This window comes from Pseudophryne corroboree, chromosome 2 (genome assembly GCF_028390025.1).
Source record: "Pseudophryne corroboree isolate aPseCor3 chromosome 2, aPseCor3.hap2, whole genome shotgun sequence".
In the NCBI taxonomy this organism is placed as follows: Eukaryota; Metazoa; Chordata; class Amphibia; order Anura; family Myobatrachidae; genus Pseudophryne; species Pseudophryne corroboree.
The window spans coordinates 857,243,933-857,256,500 of NC_086445.1; the positions used below are offsets into that span (position 1 = coordinate 857,243,933).

General features: G+C 48.2%; 2 protein-coding genes across 5 annotated transcripts in view; one reads left to right on the plus strand and one right to left on the minus strand.

The window, feature by feature from the left end:
- Positions 1-8,192, minus strand: part of SHPK (sedoheptulokinase) — a 97,467-nt gene extending 89,275 nt beyond the window's left edge. Inside the window, exon 1 of one of the 3 annotated variants that reach the window (XM_063955826.1) lies at positions 8,110-8,192. Coding sequence is in view for 1 of the 3 variants with exons in the window: in XM_063955823.1 (XP_063811893.1) it covers positions 7,405-7,554 (150 nt within the window). In the remaining 2 variants the exon portion in view is untranslated. The other 2 variants (XM_063955823.1, XM_063955825.1) reach the window with 2 other exon arrangements.
- CTNS (cystinosin, lysosomal cystine transporter) overlaps positions 7,779-12,568 on the plus strand; it is a 48,249-nt gene continuing 43,459 nt past the window's right edge. Inside the window, exon 1 of one of the 2 annotated variants that reach the window (XM_063955827.1) lies at positions 7,779-7,926. The gene's annotated coding sequence lies outside the window, so the exon portion shown is untranslated. Of the gene's footprint in view, positions 7,927-7,975; positions 8,194-12,568 lie in introns of those variants that run through there. The other variant, XM_063955828.1, reaches the window with a different exon arrangement.

Here is a 12,568-nt window from a genome sequence, read left to right on the forward strand (position 1 = left end):
AGCAGCGCTAGTTTTTTATCGTTTGTTTGTTTGCATGAGTCCATATTTGGGAATTTTTGAAGGGTAAATTCCATTGACTTTAAACCAGCAGCTTTTCATTGCAGCGCAGGGCTACATCTAGTATTTCTCTTACGTCCTAGAGGATGCTGGGGACTTCGTAAGGACCATGGGGATAGACGGGCTCCGCAGGAGACATGGGCACTAAGAAAGAACTTTAGGTATGGGTGTGCACTGGCTCCTCCCTCTATGCCCCTCCTCCAGACCTCAGTTTATTACTGTGCCCAGACTGGGTGCATTACAGGGAGCCCTCCTGAGTTTTCCTGAAAAGAAAGTATTTTGTTAGGTTTTTTATTTTCAGGGAGCCTGCTGGCAACAGACTCCCTGCAACGAGGGACTGAGGGGAGAGAAACAGACCTACTTTAATGTCAGGCTCTGTTTCTTAGGCTACTGGACACCATTAGCTCCAGAGGGAACGGAACGCAGGTCTCACCTCGCCGTTCGTGCCAGAGCCGCGCCGCCGTCCTCCTCGCAGAGCCGGAAGATAGAAGCCGGGTGAGTATGAAAGGAAAGAAGACTTCAAAAGGCGGCAGAAAACTTCAGATCTTCACTGAGGTAAGGCACAGCTGTAGCGCTGTGCGCCATTGCTCCCACACAGCACACACACGACAGTCACTGTAAGGGTGCAGGGCGCAGGGGGGGCGCCCTGGGCAGCAATAAGGACCTCCAACTCTGGCAATAAGTATATATACAGGCTGGGCACTGTATATAAAAGAGATCCCCCACCAGTTTTTGAATATTTCAGCGGGACCGAAGCCCGCCGCTGAGGGGGCGGAGCTTGTTCCTCAGCACTCACCAGCGCCATTTTCTCCACAGCACACCGCTGAGAAGAAGCTCCCCGGACTCTCCCCTGCTTACCACGGTGAAAAAGGGTTTTAAAGAAGGGGGGCACATAATTTGGCGCAAATAGATGAATACAGCGCTATCTGGGTAAACATACTGTGTTTTTTCCTGGGTCATTGGCGCTGGGTGTGTGCTGGCATACTCTCTCTCTGTCTCTCCAAAGGGCCTTGTGGGGGAACTGTCTTCAGATAAGAGGATTCCCTGAGTGTGTGGTGTGTCGGTACGCGTGTGTCGGCATGTCTGAGGTAGAAGGCTTTCCTAGTGAGGAGGTGGAGCAAATAAATGTGGTGTCTCCGTCGGCAACACCGACACCTGAGGAACCCCCGGTCCCTGACACAAGGGCACACATGTATAAGGAAAAGAAACCTGAGGTAACCTTTACCCCTTCTCATGAGCTGAACGAGTTATTTGAAAAGGCTTGGGAATCTCCAGACAAGAAACTGCAGATTCCCAAAAGGATTCTTATGGCGTATCCTTTCCCGATCAAGGACAGGATACGGTGGTAATCCTCCCCAAGGGTAGACAAAGCGTTGACACGCTTATCCAAAAAGGTAGCACTACCATCCCAAGAGACGGCTACCCTCAGGGATCCTGCTGATCGCAAGCAGGCGACTACATTAAAGTCCATTTACACGCACTCTGGTACCTTACTCAGACCGGCGATAGCGCCGGCTTGGGGTTATAGCGCTGTAGCAGCGTGGAAGGATACCTTACCGGCAGAATTGGATACCCTGGATAGGGATACCATTTTGTTAACCCTGGGTCATATTAAAGATGCTGTCTTATATATGAGGGATGCTCAAAGACACATTGGCCTACTGGGATCTAGAGTCAACGCTATGTCCATTTCTGCTAGACGAGTCCTATGGACCCGGCAATGGACAGGTGATGCCAACTCAAAGAGGCATATGGAGGTTTTACCTTACAGGGGTGAGGAATTGTTTGGGGACGGTCTCTCGGACCTGGTCTCCAGAGCTACGGCAGGTAAATCAAATTTATTTGCCTTATATTCCCTCACAGCCTAAGAAAGCGCCACATTATCAAATGCAGTCCTTTCGGTCAAATAAAAACAAAAGAGCACGAGGATCGTCCTTTCTTGCCAGAGGTAAGGGCAGAGGGAAAAAGCTGCCAACCACAGCTAGTTCCCAGGAGCAGAAGTCCTCCCCGGCCTCTACAAAATCCACAGCATGACACTGGGGGCTGGGGCTCCGCTGAGGGAGTCCGCCCCAGTGGGGGCACGTCTTCGACTTTTCAGCCACATCTGGGTTCACTCACAGGTGGATCCCTGGGCAATAGAAATGGTCTCCCAGGGTTACAAGCTGGAATTCGAAGAGGTGCCCCCTCACCGGTTTTTCAAATCGGCCCTACCAGCTTCTCCCCCAGAGAGGGAGATAGTTTTAAATGCAATTCAGAAATTGTGTCTTCAACAGGTGGTAGTTAAAGTTCCCCTGCTTCAACAAGGGAGGGGGTATTACTCAACCCTATTTGTAGTCCCGAAACCGGACGGTTCGGTCAGACCCATTTTAAATTTAAAATCCTTGAACCTATACTTGAAAAGGTTCAAGTTCAAGATGGAATCGCTCAGAGAGGTCATCGCCAGCCTAGAAGGGGGGGATTTTATGGTATCCCTGGACATAAAGGATGCATAATGCATACCTTCATGTTCCCATATATCCACCTCATCAGGCGTACCTGAGATTTGCGGTAGAGGATTGTCATTACCAATTTCAGACGTTGCCGTTTGGGCTTTCCACGGCCCCGAGGATTTTCACCAAGGTAATGGCGGAAACAATGGTGCTCCTGCGCAAGCAGGGTGTCACAATTATTCCATATTTGGACGATCTCCTGATAAAAGCGAGATCACGAGAGCAGTTGTTGAACAGCGTGTCACTTTCACTGAAGGTGTTACAGCAATACGGTTGGATTCTTAATATCCCGAAGTCACAGTTAGTTCCTACGACTCGTTTGACCTTCTTAGGCATGATTCTGGATACGGACCAGAAAAGGGTTTATCTTCCGATAGAAAAGGCCCAGGAACTCATGACTCTGGTCAGGGACCTATTGAAGCCAAAACAGGTGTCGGTGCATCACTGCACTCGAGTCCTGGGAAGGATGGTGGCATCTTACGAGGCCATTCCTTTCGACAGGTTCCATGCGAGGACCTTCCAATGGGACCTACTGGACAAGTGGTCCGGGTCACATCTACAGATTCATCGGTTGATCACACTGTCCCCCAGGGCCAGGGTATCTCTCCTGTGGTGGCTGCAGAGTGCTCACCTTCTGGAGGGTCGCAGATTTGGCATTCAGGACTGGGTTCTGGTGACCACGGACGCGAGCCTCCGAGGTTGGGGAGCAGTCACGCAAGGAAGAAGCTTCCAAGGTCTTTGGTCAAGTCAAGAAACTTGTCTTCACATCAACGTCCTGGAACTGAGGGCCATATACAACGCCCTTCGTCAAGCGGAGACTTTGCTTCGCGACCTACCGGTTCTGATCCAGTCAGACAACATCACCGCAGTAGCTCATGTAAACCGCCAAGGCGGCACAAGGAGCAGAATGGCAATGGCGGAAGCCACCAGGATTCTTTGCTGGGCGGAAAATCATGTGGGCGCACTGTCAGCAGTGTTCATTCCAGTAGTGGACAACTGGGAAGCAGACTTCCTCAGCAGACACGATCTACATCCAGGAGAGTGGGGACTTCATCAGGAAGTCTTCGCACAGATTGCAAGTCAGTGGGGCCTGCCCCAGATAGACATGATGGCGTCCCGCCTAAACAAAAAACTACAGAGGTATTGCGCCAGGTCAAGAGACCCTCAGGCGGTGGCAGTGGACGCCCTAGTAACACCGTGGGTGTTCCAGTCGGTCTATGTGTTTCCTCCTCTTCCTCTCATCCCTATGGTGTTGAGAATAATAAGGAAAAGAGGAGTACAGACAATTCTCATTGTTCCAGATTGGCCGCGAAGGGCCTGGTATACGGATCTGCAGGAGATGCTCACAGAAGATCCGTGGCCACTTCCTCTAAGACAGAACCTGTTACAACAGGGGCCCTGTCTGTTCCAAGACTTACCGCGGCTGCGTTTGACGGCATGGCGGTTGAACACCGGATCCTAGCAGAAAAGGGCATTCCGGATGAGGTCATTCCTACTCTGATAAAGGCTAGGAAGGATGTGACAGCTAAACATTATCACCGTATATGGCGGAAGTATGTTTCTTGGTGTGAGGCCAGGAATGCTCCTACGGAAGAATTCCATCTGGGCCGTTTCCTTCACTTCCTACAAACTGGAGTGAATTTGGGCCTAAAATTAGGCTCCATTAAGGTTCAGATTTCGGCCCTATCCATTTTTTTTCAGAAGGAATTAGCTTCTCTCCAAGAAGTACAGACTTTTGTGAAGGGAGTGCTGCATATTCAGCCTCCTTTTGTACCTCCGGTGGCGCCTTGGGACCTTAACGTGATGTTGAATTTCCTTAAGTCGCACTGGTTTGAACCACTTAAAACAGTGGAATTAAAATATCTCACTTGGAAAGTGGTCATGTTGTTAGCCTTGGCTTCGGCTAGGCGAGTGTCGGAATTGGCGGCTTTGTCTCATAAAAGCCCCTATCTGGTTTTCCATATGGATAGAGCGGAATTGCGGACCCGTCCTCAATTCTTGCCTAAGGTGGTTTCATCTTTTCATATGAACCAACCTATTGTGGTGCCTGTGGCTACACGTGACTTGGAGGATTCCGAGTCCCTTGATGTGGTCAGGGCTTTGAAAATTTACGTAGCCAGAACGGCTAGAGTTAGAAAAACAGAAGCACGGTTTGTCTTGTATGCAGCCAACAAGGTTGGCGCTCCTGCTTCAAAGCAGACTATTGCTTGCTGGATCTGTAACACGATTCAGCAGGCTCATTCAACGGCTGGATTGCCGTTACCAAAATCAGTTAAGGCCCATTCCGCTAGGAAGGTGGGCTCTTCTTGGGCGGCTGCCCGAGGGGTCTCGGCATTACAATTGTGCCGAGCTGCTACTTGGTCGGGTTCAAACACATTTGCAAAGTTCTACAAGTTTGATACCCTGGCTGAGGAGGACCTCCTGTTTGCTCAGTCGGTGCTGCAGAGTCATCCGCACTCTCCCGCCCGTTTGGGAGCTTTGGTATAATCCCCATGGTCCTTACGGAGTCCCCAGCATCCTCTAGGACGTAAGAGAAAATAAGATTTTAAACCTACCAGTAAATCTTTTTCTCCTAGTCCGTAGAGGATGCTGGGCGCCCGTCCCAAGTGCGGACTACTTCTGCAAGACTTGTATATATTTTTACTTACATAAGGGTTATGTTACAGTTTTTCATCAGTCTCGGACTGATGCTGTGTTGCTTCATACTGTTAACTGGTTCGTATATCCCAAGTTATACGGTGTGAATGGTGTGGGCTGGTATGAATCTTGCCCTTTGATTAACAAAAATCCTTTCCTCGTACTGTCCGTCTCCTCTGGGCACAGTTTCTCTAACTGAGGTCTGGAGGAGGGGCATAGAGGGAGGAGCCAGTGCACACCCATACCTAAAGTTCTTTCTTAGTGCCCATGCCTCCTGCGGAGCCCGTCTATCCCCATGGTCCTTACGGAGTCCCCAGCATCCTCTACGGACTAGGAGAAAAAGATTTACCGGTAGGTTTAAAATATTATTATTTGTTGCAGTCTTGTTATGGACAACTTATTGTCTTTATGACTGCAAATACAACCTGGAATATATCAAGTGAGAGCGTTAACAAAAACAGTTGGAAAAATGATTTAAAGTTCTTTTTCGGCTTTGAAAGCAGGATGGAACGTATAATGGAACGCATAAAGGATTTCCAGTTCCGGCTATCATCGAATTCTGGTTACGGCAGGTGGTGGAAAGCAATTTGAAACGCATAGAAGGTTTAAAGTTCCGATCTCCAGGCATCATTTCCACCATTGGCATTAGAGAGAACACACCTGGGGACTGTTTTTAATCTGTGTAGATATAAATCCTGGTATTGTTCATTAAGTCACTATGCTTCTGAGGAAGGACTGATGTAAGTAACCATGTTACCCAGACGAGGAGAAAGAGTCCCAGGCCTCTGGAACCCCTATCCATATTCCATCTGGGAGGGTAACTGAGTGGCGACAGAGCGCTTGTGAACCCCTGCTCACATTTATTTGTGGTTATATGCTTTTAACAATGTTTACATTATAAGTGTGATGACAAAATAAATTCTGTTCTTTTTTTCCTGGCAAAACTATACTATGTTCCCTTCTTTTCTATTTTTGAGATATTGGGCGGAATTCAAATTATATATCACACCCAATCTCCTTTCTACAGTGATCCCAGTTATCGCGTATATCACACCCATAGTAATCAGGTTTAGCTGCGTGGAGGGTTGAGCGCCCTCGCTACCCCAGGGGTAGCAAGCTGAAATGATGATACCACACCCGTCATCAGAAACAGAACAGGTGTGGAAGGGGATGAAAAGAATTGAATACCGCCCTATGAGCCTCATTTCTGGAAAGGTGATTGTGGATATGCCTACTGTTTGATGACAATATTGTTATACAAATAGAAGCCTTTGATAAAGGAACTGGACTTTCACCTATTATACAAAGAATTATTTAGAGTAGGGATTTTTTACCTGTTGTTTTATACATGTGAACGTGCCATTTGAAGAATTTTTTTAATGGTTTATGTTTATTGAAGGTTTTTGTGAAGAAAGTTTTTTTTTCTCATAGGCTGCACCGGTCACTATTGTTTTTCTATTCTTGTATTATGAACATTTTATACAAAATCAATAAAATCAAGTTAGATCACTAAGTTAATATTGTATACACAAAAATTGTTTCACTTACACATAAGCTGGAGCATGAATAAAAAGTGGATAAGAAGATGGAAAACGAATAAGAAGCTGTTAGATAACTTCAGCCTCGCCTCGTCGGGGCATGTAGACATTTAGGGGTAGATTTATCAAAACTTGGAGAGAGATAAAGTACTAACCAATCAGCTTTTGTCATTTTTTTGTCTTGCACTCTATTTTACAGGCTGCGTTTGAAAAATGACAGGAGCCAATTGGTTGGAACTTTGGCGGGAATTCAAACTCACTCCTAACTGAATTGCCCCCTTTATATCTCACCAAGCTTTGATAATCTCACCCTTTCCTCCTAACAGGAGTGCTGCCTCCATTGTACTGCTTTGCTCCATATCAGGAAGGCACCTGGGATGATAAAAGACAAGTGATGAAAATAAACTTTCAAGCAATATCTGTACAAAGTACTTAGAAACAATAATAAACTTGTATAACTTACAGCAGTGTGCACATGCTATAAGAATTTGTAAACACTCACATTATAGTATGGTGGATCAGAGACAACCCTTCTATAAGAATGACAAGACTTTAGTGTTCATTTTTCTCCTTTATTACATCTGGGGCACACAAGGGCAGTCTGCAGCGCACCCAATTTTGTAGAACTACAAGCTCCAGCACGCCCTGCCTCGGTGCAATAAAGGAGCGATGGCGTGTCTCACCTGGTATCCGAAGTCACCATCTAGTCCTGCCTTGGTGTCACGGTTCTCACTGTGCACCACATCCCTTGATCTAGGCTCAAGCAACACGGCTTTCACAGAGCTTGTACCCACATCAATGCCCAGAACCAGGGAGCACTCGTCCTCCTCCATCTGTAACTTCAGTCAATCTCTCACACTGTCACACTGTCACACTGTCACCTGACCTCACCAGGCTGTATCTTCTTGTCTCCATCAGAGGAGCCATTGCTATGAAGTCCTATGTGTTTGACAACAAAATAAATTTGGTCCTCAAAAAAATGGCGCCTAAGCCAAAACCTCTACCAGTAATAAAGACAATTTGTTCCAGGAAGTAAATATTGAAGAGGGTGCAGCTTTGCGAGGACACTGACACATCAGGCACTCGTGAGTTCTATGGAGTGTCTGCCTGCGTTCTATGGAGTGTCTGCCCTGTGACTGTGCCAGCCGCCTGCTGCTGCTAGGAGAGACAGTGGTGGGGACACACAGGCCGCCCGGCATTTCCAGGTCAGTGTGTATACAAATAGAAAGGTTAATGGCTATTCAGGACTCAGGAGTAGGGGGGAGACAGCAGCGACAATGCAGGGCTATTATCAACCAGAAAATAAAGACATATGAAGAAATGCAGCATATAATTGAAGATTGGTGGATAAGAAAAAGGGACCATTATATAAACGTTAACACAAATACCTTTACTTTTCATTGGAGAGTCTTCTCCCTCTCATACGCACTCCTGTCATTTGTAGCTTTTTATGATCTGGGAGGAAGCTGCAGGTAATTGCCTTAATTTCAAAGGTAGACTGAATTTAGGCAGTGACTCATATGTATTTGTTTATTTATTTTAATTGTTCTGTTTAGACTGTTTTGTTTAAATCTTCCCACTTTATTTGGGCCGCTGAATATTTTAAAAAACTATGTAACCGTGTTACATGCTTGTGCTAACAACTGACTACCCCTTTACCATCTTCTGTTGTGAGTTTTGTTAGCATTAGTAATAGGGCTAACAGCAGGGGATCAGTATGAAATACCTACAATCAAAATCCCGACAAGGTCAAAATACAGACAAGGCCAAAATACAGACATTTTATTATTCATTTTTTCCACATTTTCTACACATTTGTACAGAACACTACTCATTAGTACACATAGCGCTCGGTCCAAGAAAATCTCCAATATTGCAGGTCAAAAAGTCGACACACGGTTTTCATTGTTTTTGGGACACCGTATAAGTGTACCGCATCCCCTCGCATGGCTCGCGCGCTTTGGGCACAGTGTCTCTCTGCACTCTTTTATATTCCCCCTCCATGTCCACTGGAATGGTAAAGTATGAACAAGTCAGTTTCAATAAAAAAATCATGGAAAATTCATGTCGACATTTTAAATGTCGGGATTTTGACCATCGGGCAATGGCTGTCGGGATTTTGACCATCGGGATTTTGATTGTAGGTAAATTGACCGCATCCCAACAGTGGGTACATTGTCGATGAACTAAGTTATCCAGTGTCTAATTTTAAGTAGCCTACTTCTACAAATACTTTAAAAGTGCGGCGGTATTAATCTGTTATTGTATGTAAAATAGATTATAGTGAAGTCTCTATCCAGGTTACGAAAAGGAGATCATTGTAGGGAGAGACACAATATATGTCTGTTCCTTTTAGGTCTATTTCCTTGAAACTTCCTGTGTGTCTGATTATTCTCAGCATACATTTTAGAGGGGAAAGGGGTATCCCTTGTCTGGTGCACCTACTTGTTTTAAATTAGTCTGACATGATGCCATTGCTGAATATTCTGGCATATAAGTCTATACAGTGTTAATAATGCGATTAGAATTTTGCCTTGAAAGCCAAATCTAGTTTGTGTGTCATGCTTGTAGCAGCAGTGCAACGTGTTGAATGTTTTCTCTCTATCCAGGTTCCCCCAGTCTTGAGTCATCCAAGCTATTATGTTTCTAACTATATTTGTATTATCTTACACTTGGTATCCTGTTGCAAATCTTACTTGATTGGGATGTATTTAATTTCGGATAATGGGGCTATTTCTGTAAGCTAGTAATTATTATAATAAACAGTGTGTTTTCCTGGTTTGGGTATGGTTATGGCTAAAACAAAGTTGGGTAAAGTACTACTGACGTCACCAGGGGGAGGAGCAAGGCCAGAACATAGTACTCGAAACGGGATCAGTATGTAAACTCGACGGTCGGTATCTCGGCTCTCAGTATACCGACAGTGGGATCCTGACCACGGGTATTCCGGCAGTGGGGTGAGCACTGGCAAGCCCCTTGCAGGCTCGCTGCGCTCGCCACAGGATTTAAAGCCTGTGGCTAGTCGGGATTCCAATGTCGGCATTGTGACGTCCGGGATCCCGGCTAGCAGTACGGTGACCGCTTCCCCTCGATATGTACCCTCGTGGACTTGCTTTGCTCACCACGCTTCGGGCTTGGTGGCTCGCTCCTCTCTACTTGCCAACAAATTACTAAAGGTAGTAGTTGTTGGCGTTAGCTCCTCCCCCTGACATCAGAGGTCCTTTGGCCCACTTAGATCTAGCATCTACCATTTGGAGTAGGGTGATTATTTGGGCCTCCAACATTTCTTTTGGAAATCGCTTCCGTTCAGTGCCAGTGGTATACATTATTGTGAGGATTGGGATCAGTTTTGCTTCTAAAGTTGTGTAGAAATAATTTATATAACTGTCTGGGACTGATGCTTTTAATTTCTCCCTATATTTATGATTGTGTCCAGGGTGCAAGTGATTGTTATTGTGACATATAGGAATGTATAGTTTGTATTGGAATGTGTGATTATCTTTCCCCTAAGACTGCAGCTTGTCATTATTATCCTTTAAATTGTACGTACAGTACGGGTCAGTATAATATTTAGCAAACACTTTAGCTATAGCCAAAGTGTTGCAATTTGTTGAACCCTCTTGATTTATAATATGTCAAATGCGGGCCATACATCTACGGCCCTGATTCCCCAGTCTGCCCATCCAATCTGCCAATCGTCAGCATTAATTACTGGCGAGTTGTCTGGGAAATTCAACATGTTACAATTCCCTGACTCACCGATACAAACCATTTTTTGGTCGGAATCAGCAAGGCATGTTTGGATATCTTTGATCCCCCAAATCAGCCTTCGGCAGTATACGGAATTGCAGCAATTACTCACAGATGTATGCACCCCATTATTCTGTTTGTCTTTTTCACCTCTGAATTCTCGGGACCACAGTCTGCTGGCTTTTTCTGACCTATAAATTATTTGGCGGTCTAGTTGATGCAGCTTAAGTATGTGACAAAAAGATTTTTTTCAGCTTAATACATTTTGAGGAGTGTGATCTATTATTGGTATTTAGTTTTGCGAGTTTAGTTTTTATGTCCATTTTTCGCTGATTTTAAGAAGTGATTTCTGTATAGGTGTTGTTAGTCCATCAGACACAGTGCTTCCAATACTTTAACTGTATGTCAGTAGTGGCAACATTTCAAATTGCCAACCAATATATGTTTTTAGGACAAGAGTTTGGCCCTGTGGTGGTGGTGAGGATGGAGGCTCTGGTGTGGTTGTGGGGATGGAGGCTCTGGGGGGTGGTGGTGAGGGGTGCAGGCACTGGGGTGGTGGTGAGGTGTGCAGGCTCGTGGTGGTGGTGAGGTGTGCAGGCTCTGGGGTGGTGGTGAGGGGTGCAGGCTCTGGGGTGGTGGTGAGTGGTGCAGGCTCTGGGGTGGTGGTGAGGGGTGCAGGCTCTGGGGGTGGTGGTGGGGATGCAGGCTCTGGGGTGGTGGTGAGGGGTGCAGGCTCTGGGGTGGTGGTGAGGGGTGCAGGCTCTGGGGGTGGTGGTGGGGGTGCAGGCTCTGGGGTGGTGGTGAGGGGTGCATGCGCTGGGGTGGTGGTGAGGATGCAGGCTCTGGGGTGGTGGTGGGGATGCAGGCTCTGGGGTGGTGGTGAGGGGTGCAGGCTCGTGGTGGTGGTGGGGATGCAGGCTCGGGTGGTGGTGAGGGGTGCAGGCTCGGGTGGTGGTAAGGGGTGCAGGCTCTGGGGTGGTGGTGAGGGGTGCAGGCTCTGGGGTGGTGGTGAGGGGTGCAGACTCTGGGGTGGTGGTGAGGGGTGCAGGCTCTGGGGTGGTGGTGAGGGGTGCAGGCTCTGGGGTGGTGATGGGGATGCAGGCTCGTGGTGGTGGTGGGGATGCAGGCTCGGGTGGTGGTGAGGGGTGCAGGCTCGGGTGGTGGTGAGGGGTGCAGGCTCTGGGGTGGTGGTGAGGAGTGCAGACTCTGGGGTGGTGAGGGGTGCAGGCTCTGGGGTGGTGGTGGGGATGCAGGCTCGTGGTGGTGGTGGGGATGCAGGCTTGGGTGGTGGTGAGGGGTGCAGGCTCGGTGGTGGTGAGGGGTGCAGGCTCTGGGGTGGTGGTGAGGGGTGCAGACTCTGGGGTGGAGGTGAGGGGTGCAGGCTCTGGGGTGGTGGTGAGGGGTGCAGGCTCTGGGGTGGTGGTGAGGGGTGCAGGCTCTGGGGTGGTGGTGGTGAGGGGTGCAGGCTCTGGGGTGGTGGTGGTGAGGGGTGCAGGCTCTGGGGTGGTGGTGGTGAGGGGTGCAGGCTCTGGGGTGGTGGTGGTGAGGGGTGCAGGCTCTGGGGTGGTGGTGGTGAGGGGTGCAGGCTCTGGGGTGGTGGTGGTGAGGGGTGCAGGCTCTGGGGTGGTGGTGGTGAGGGGTGCAGGCTCTGGGGTGGTGGTGGTGAGGGGTGCAGGCTCTGGGGTGGTGAGGGGTGCAGGCTCTGGGGTGGTGGTGGTGAGGGGTGCAGGCTCTGGGGTGGTGGTGAGGGGTGCAGGCTCTGGGGTGGTGGTGAGGGGTGCATGCTCTGGGGTGGTGGTGAGGGGTGCATGCTCTGGGGTGGTGGTGGTGAGGGGTGCAGGCTCTGGGGTGGTGGTGAGGATGCATGCTCTGGGCTGGTGGTGAGGATGCAGGCTCTGGGCTGGTGGTGAGGATGCAGGCTCTGGGCTGGGGGTGAGGATGCAGGCTCTGGGCTGGTGGTGAGGGCCCCTACCCACCCATTTACATGAATAAATTAAAATAATAATAACTTACCCCTCCTGCAGTCCTACACCGTCTCCCCAAATGCTTCAATACAATGTCTGTAAGCACTCTGATTGGTGGATAACTACAGCCATC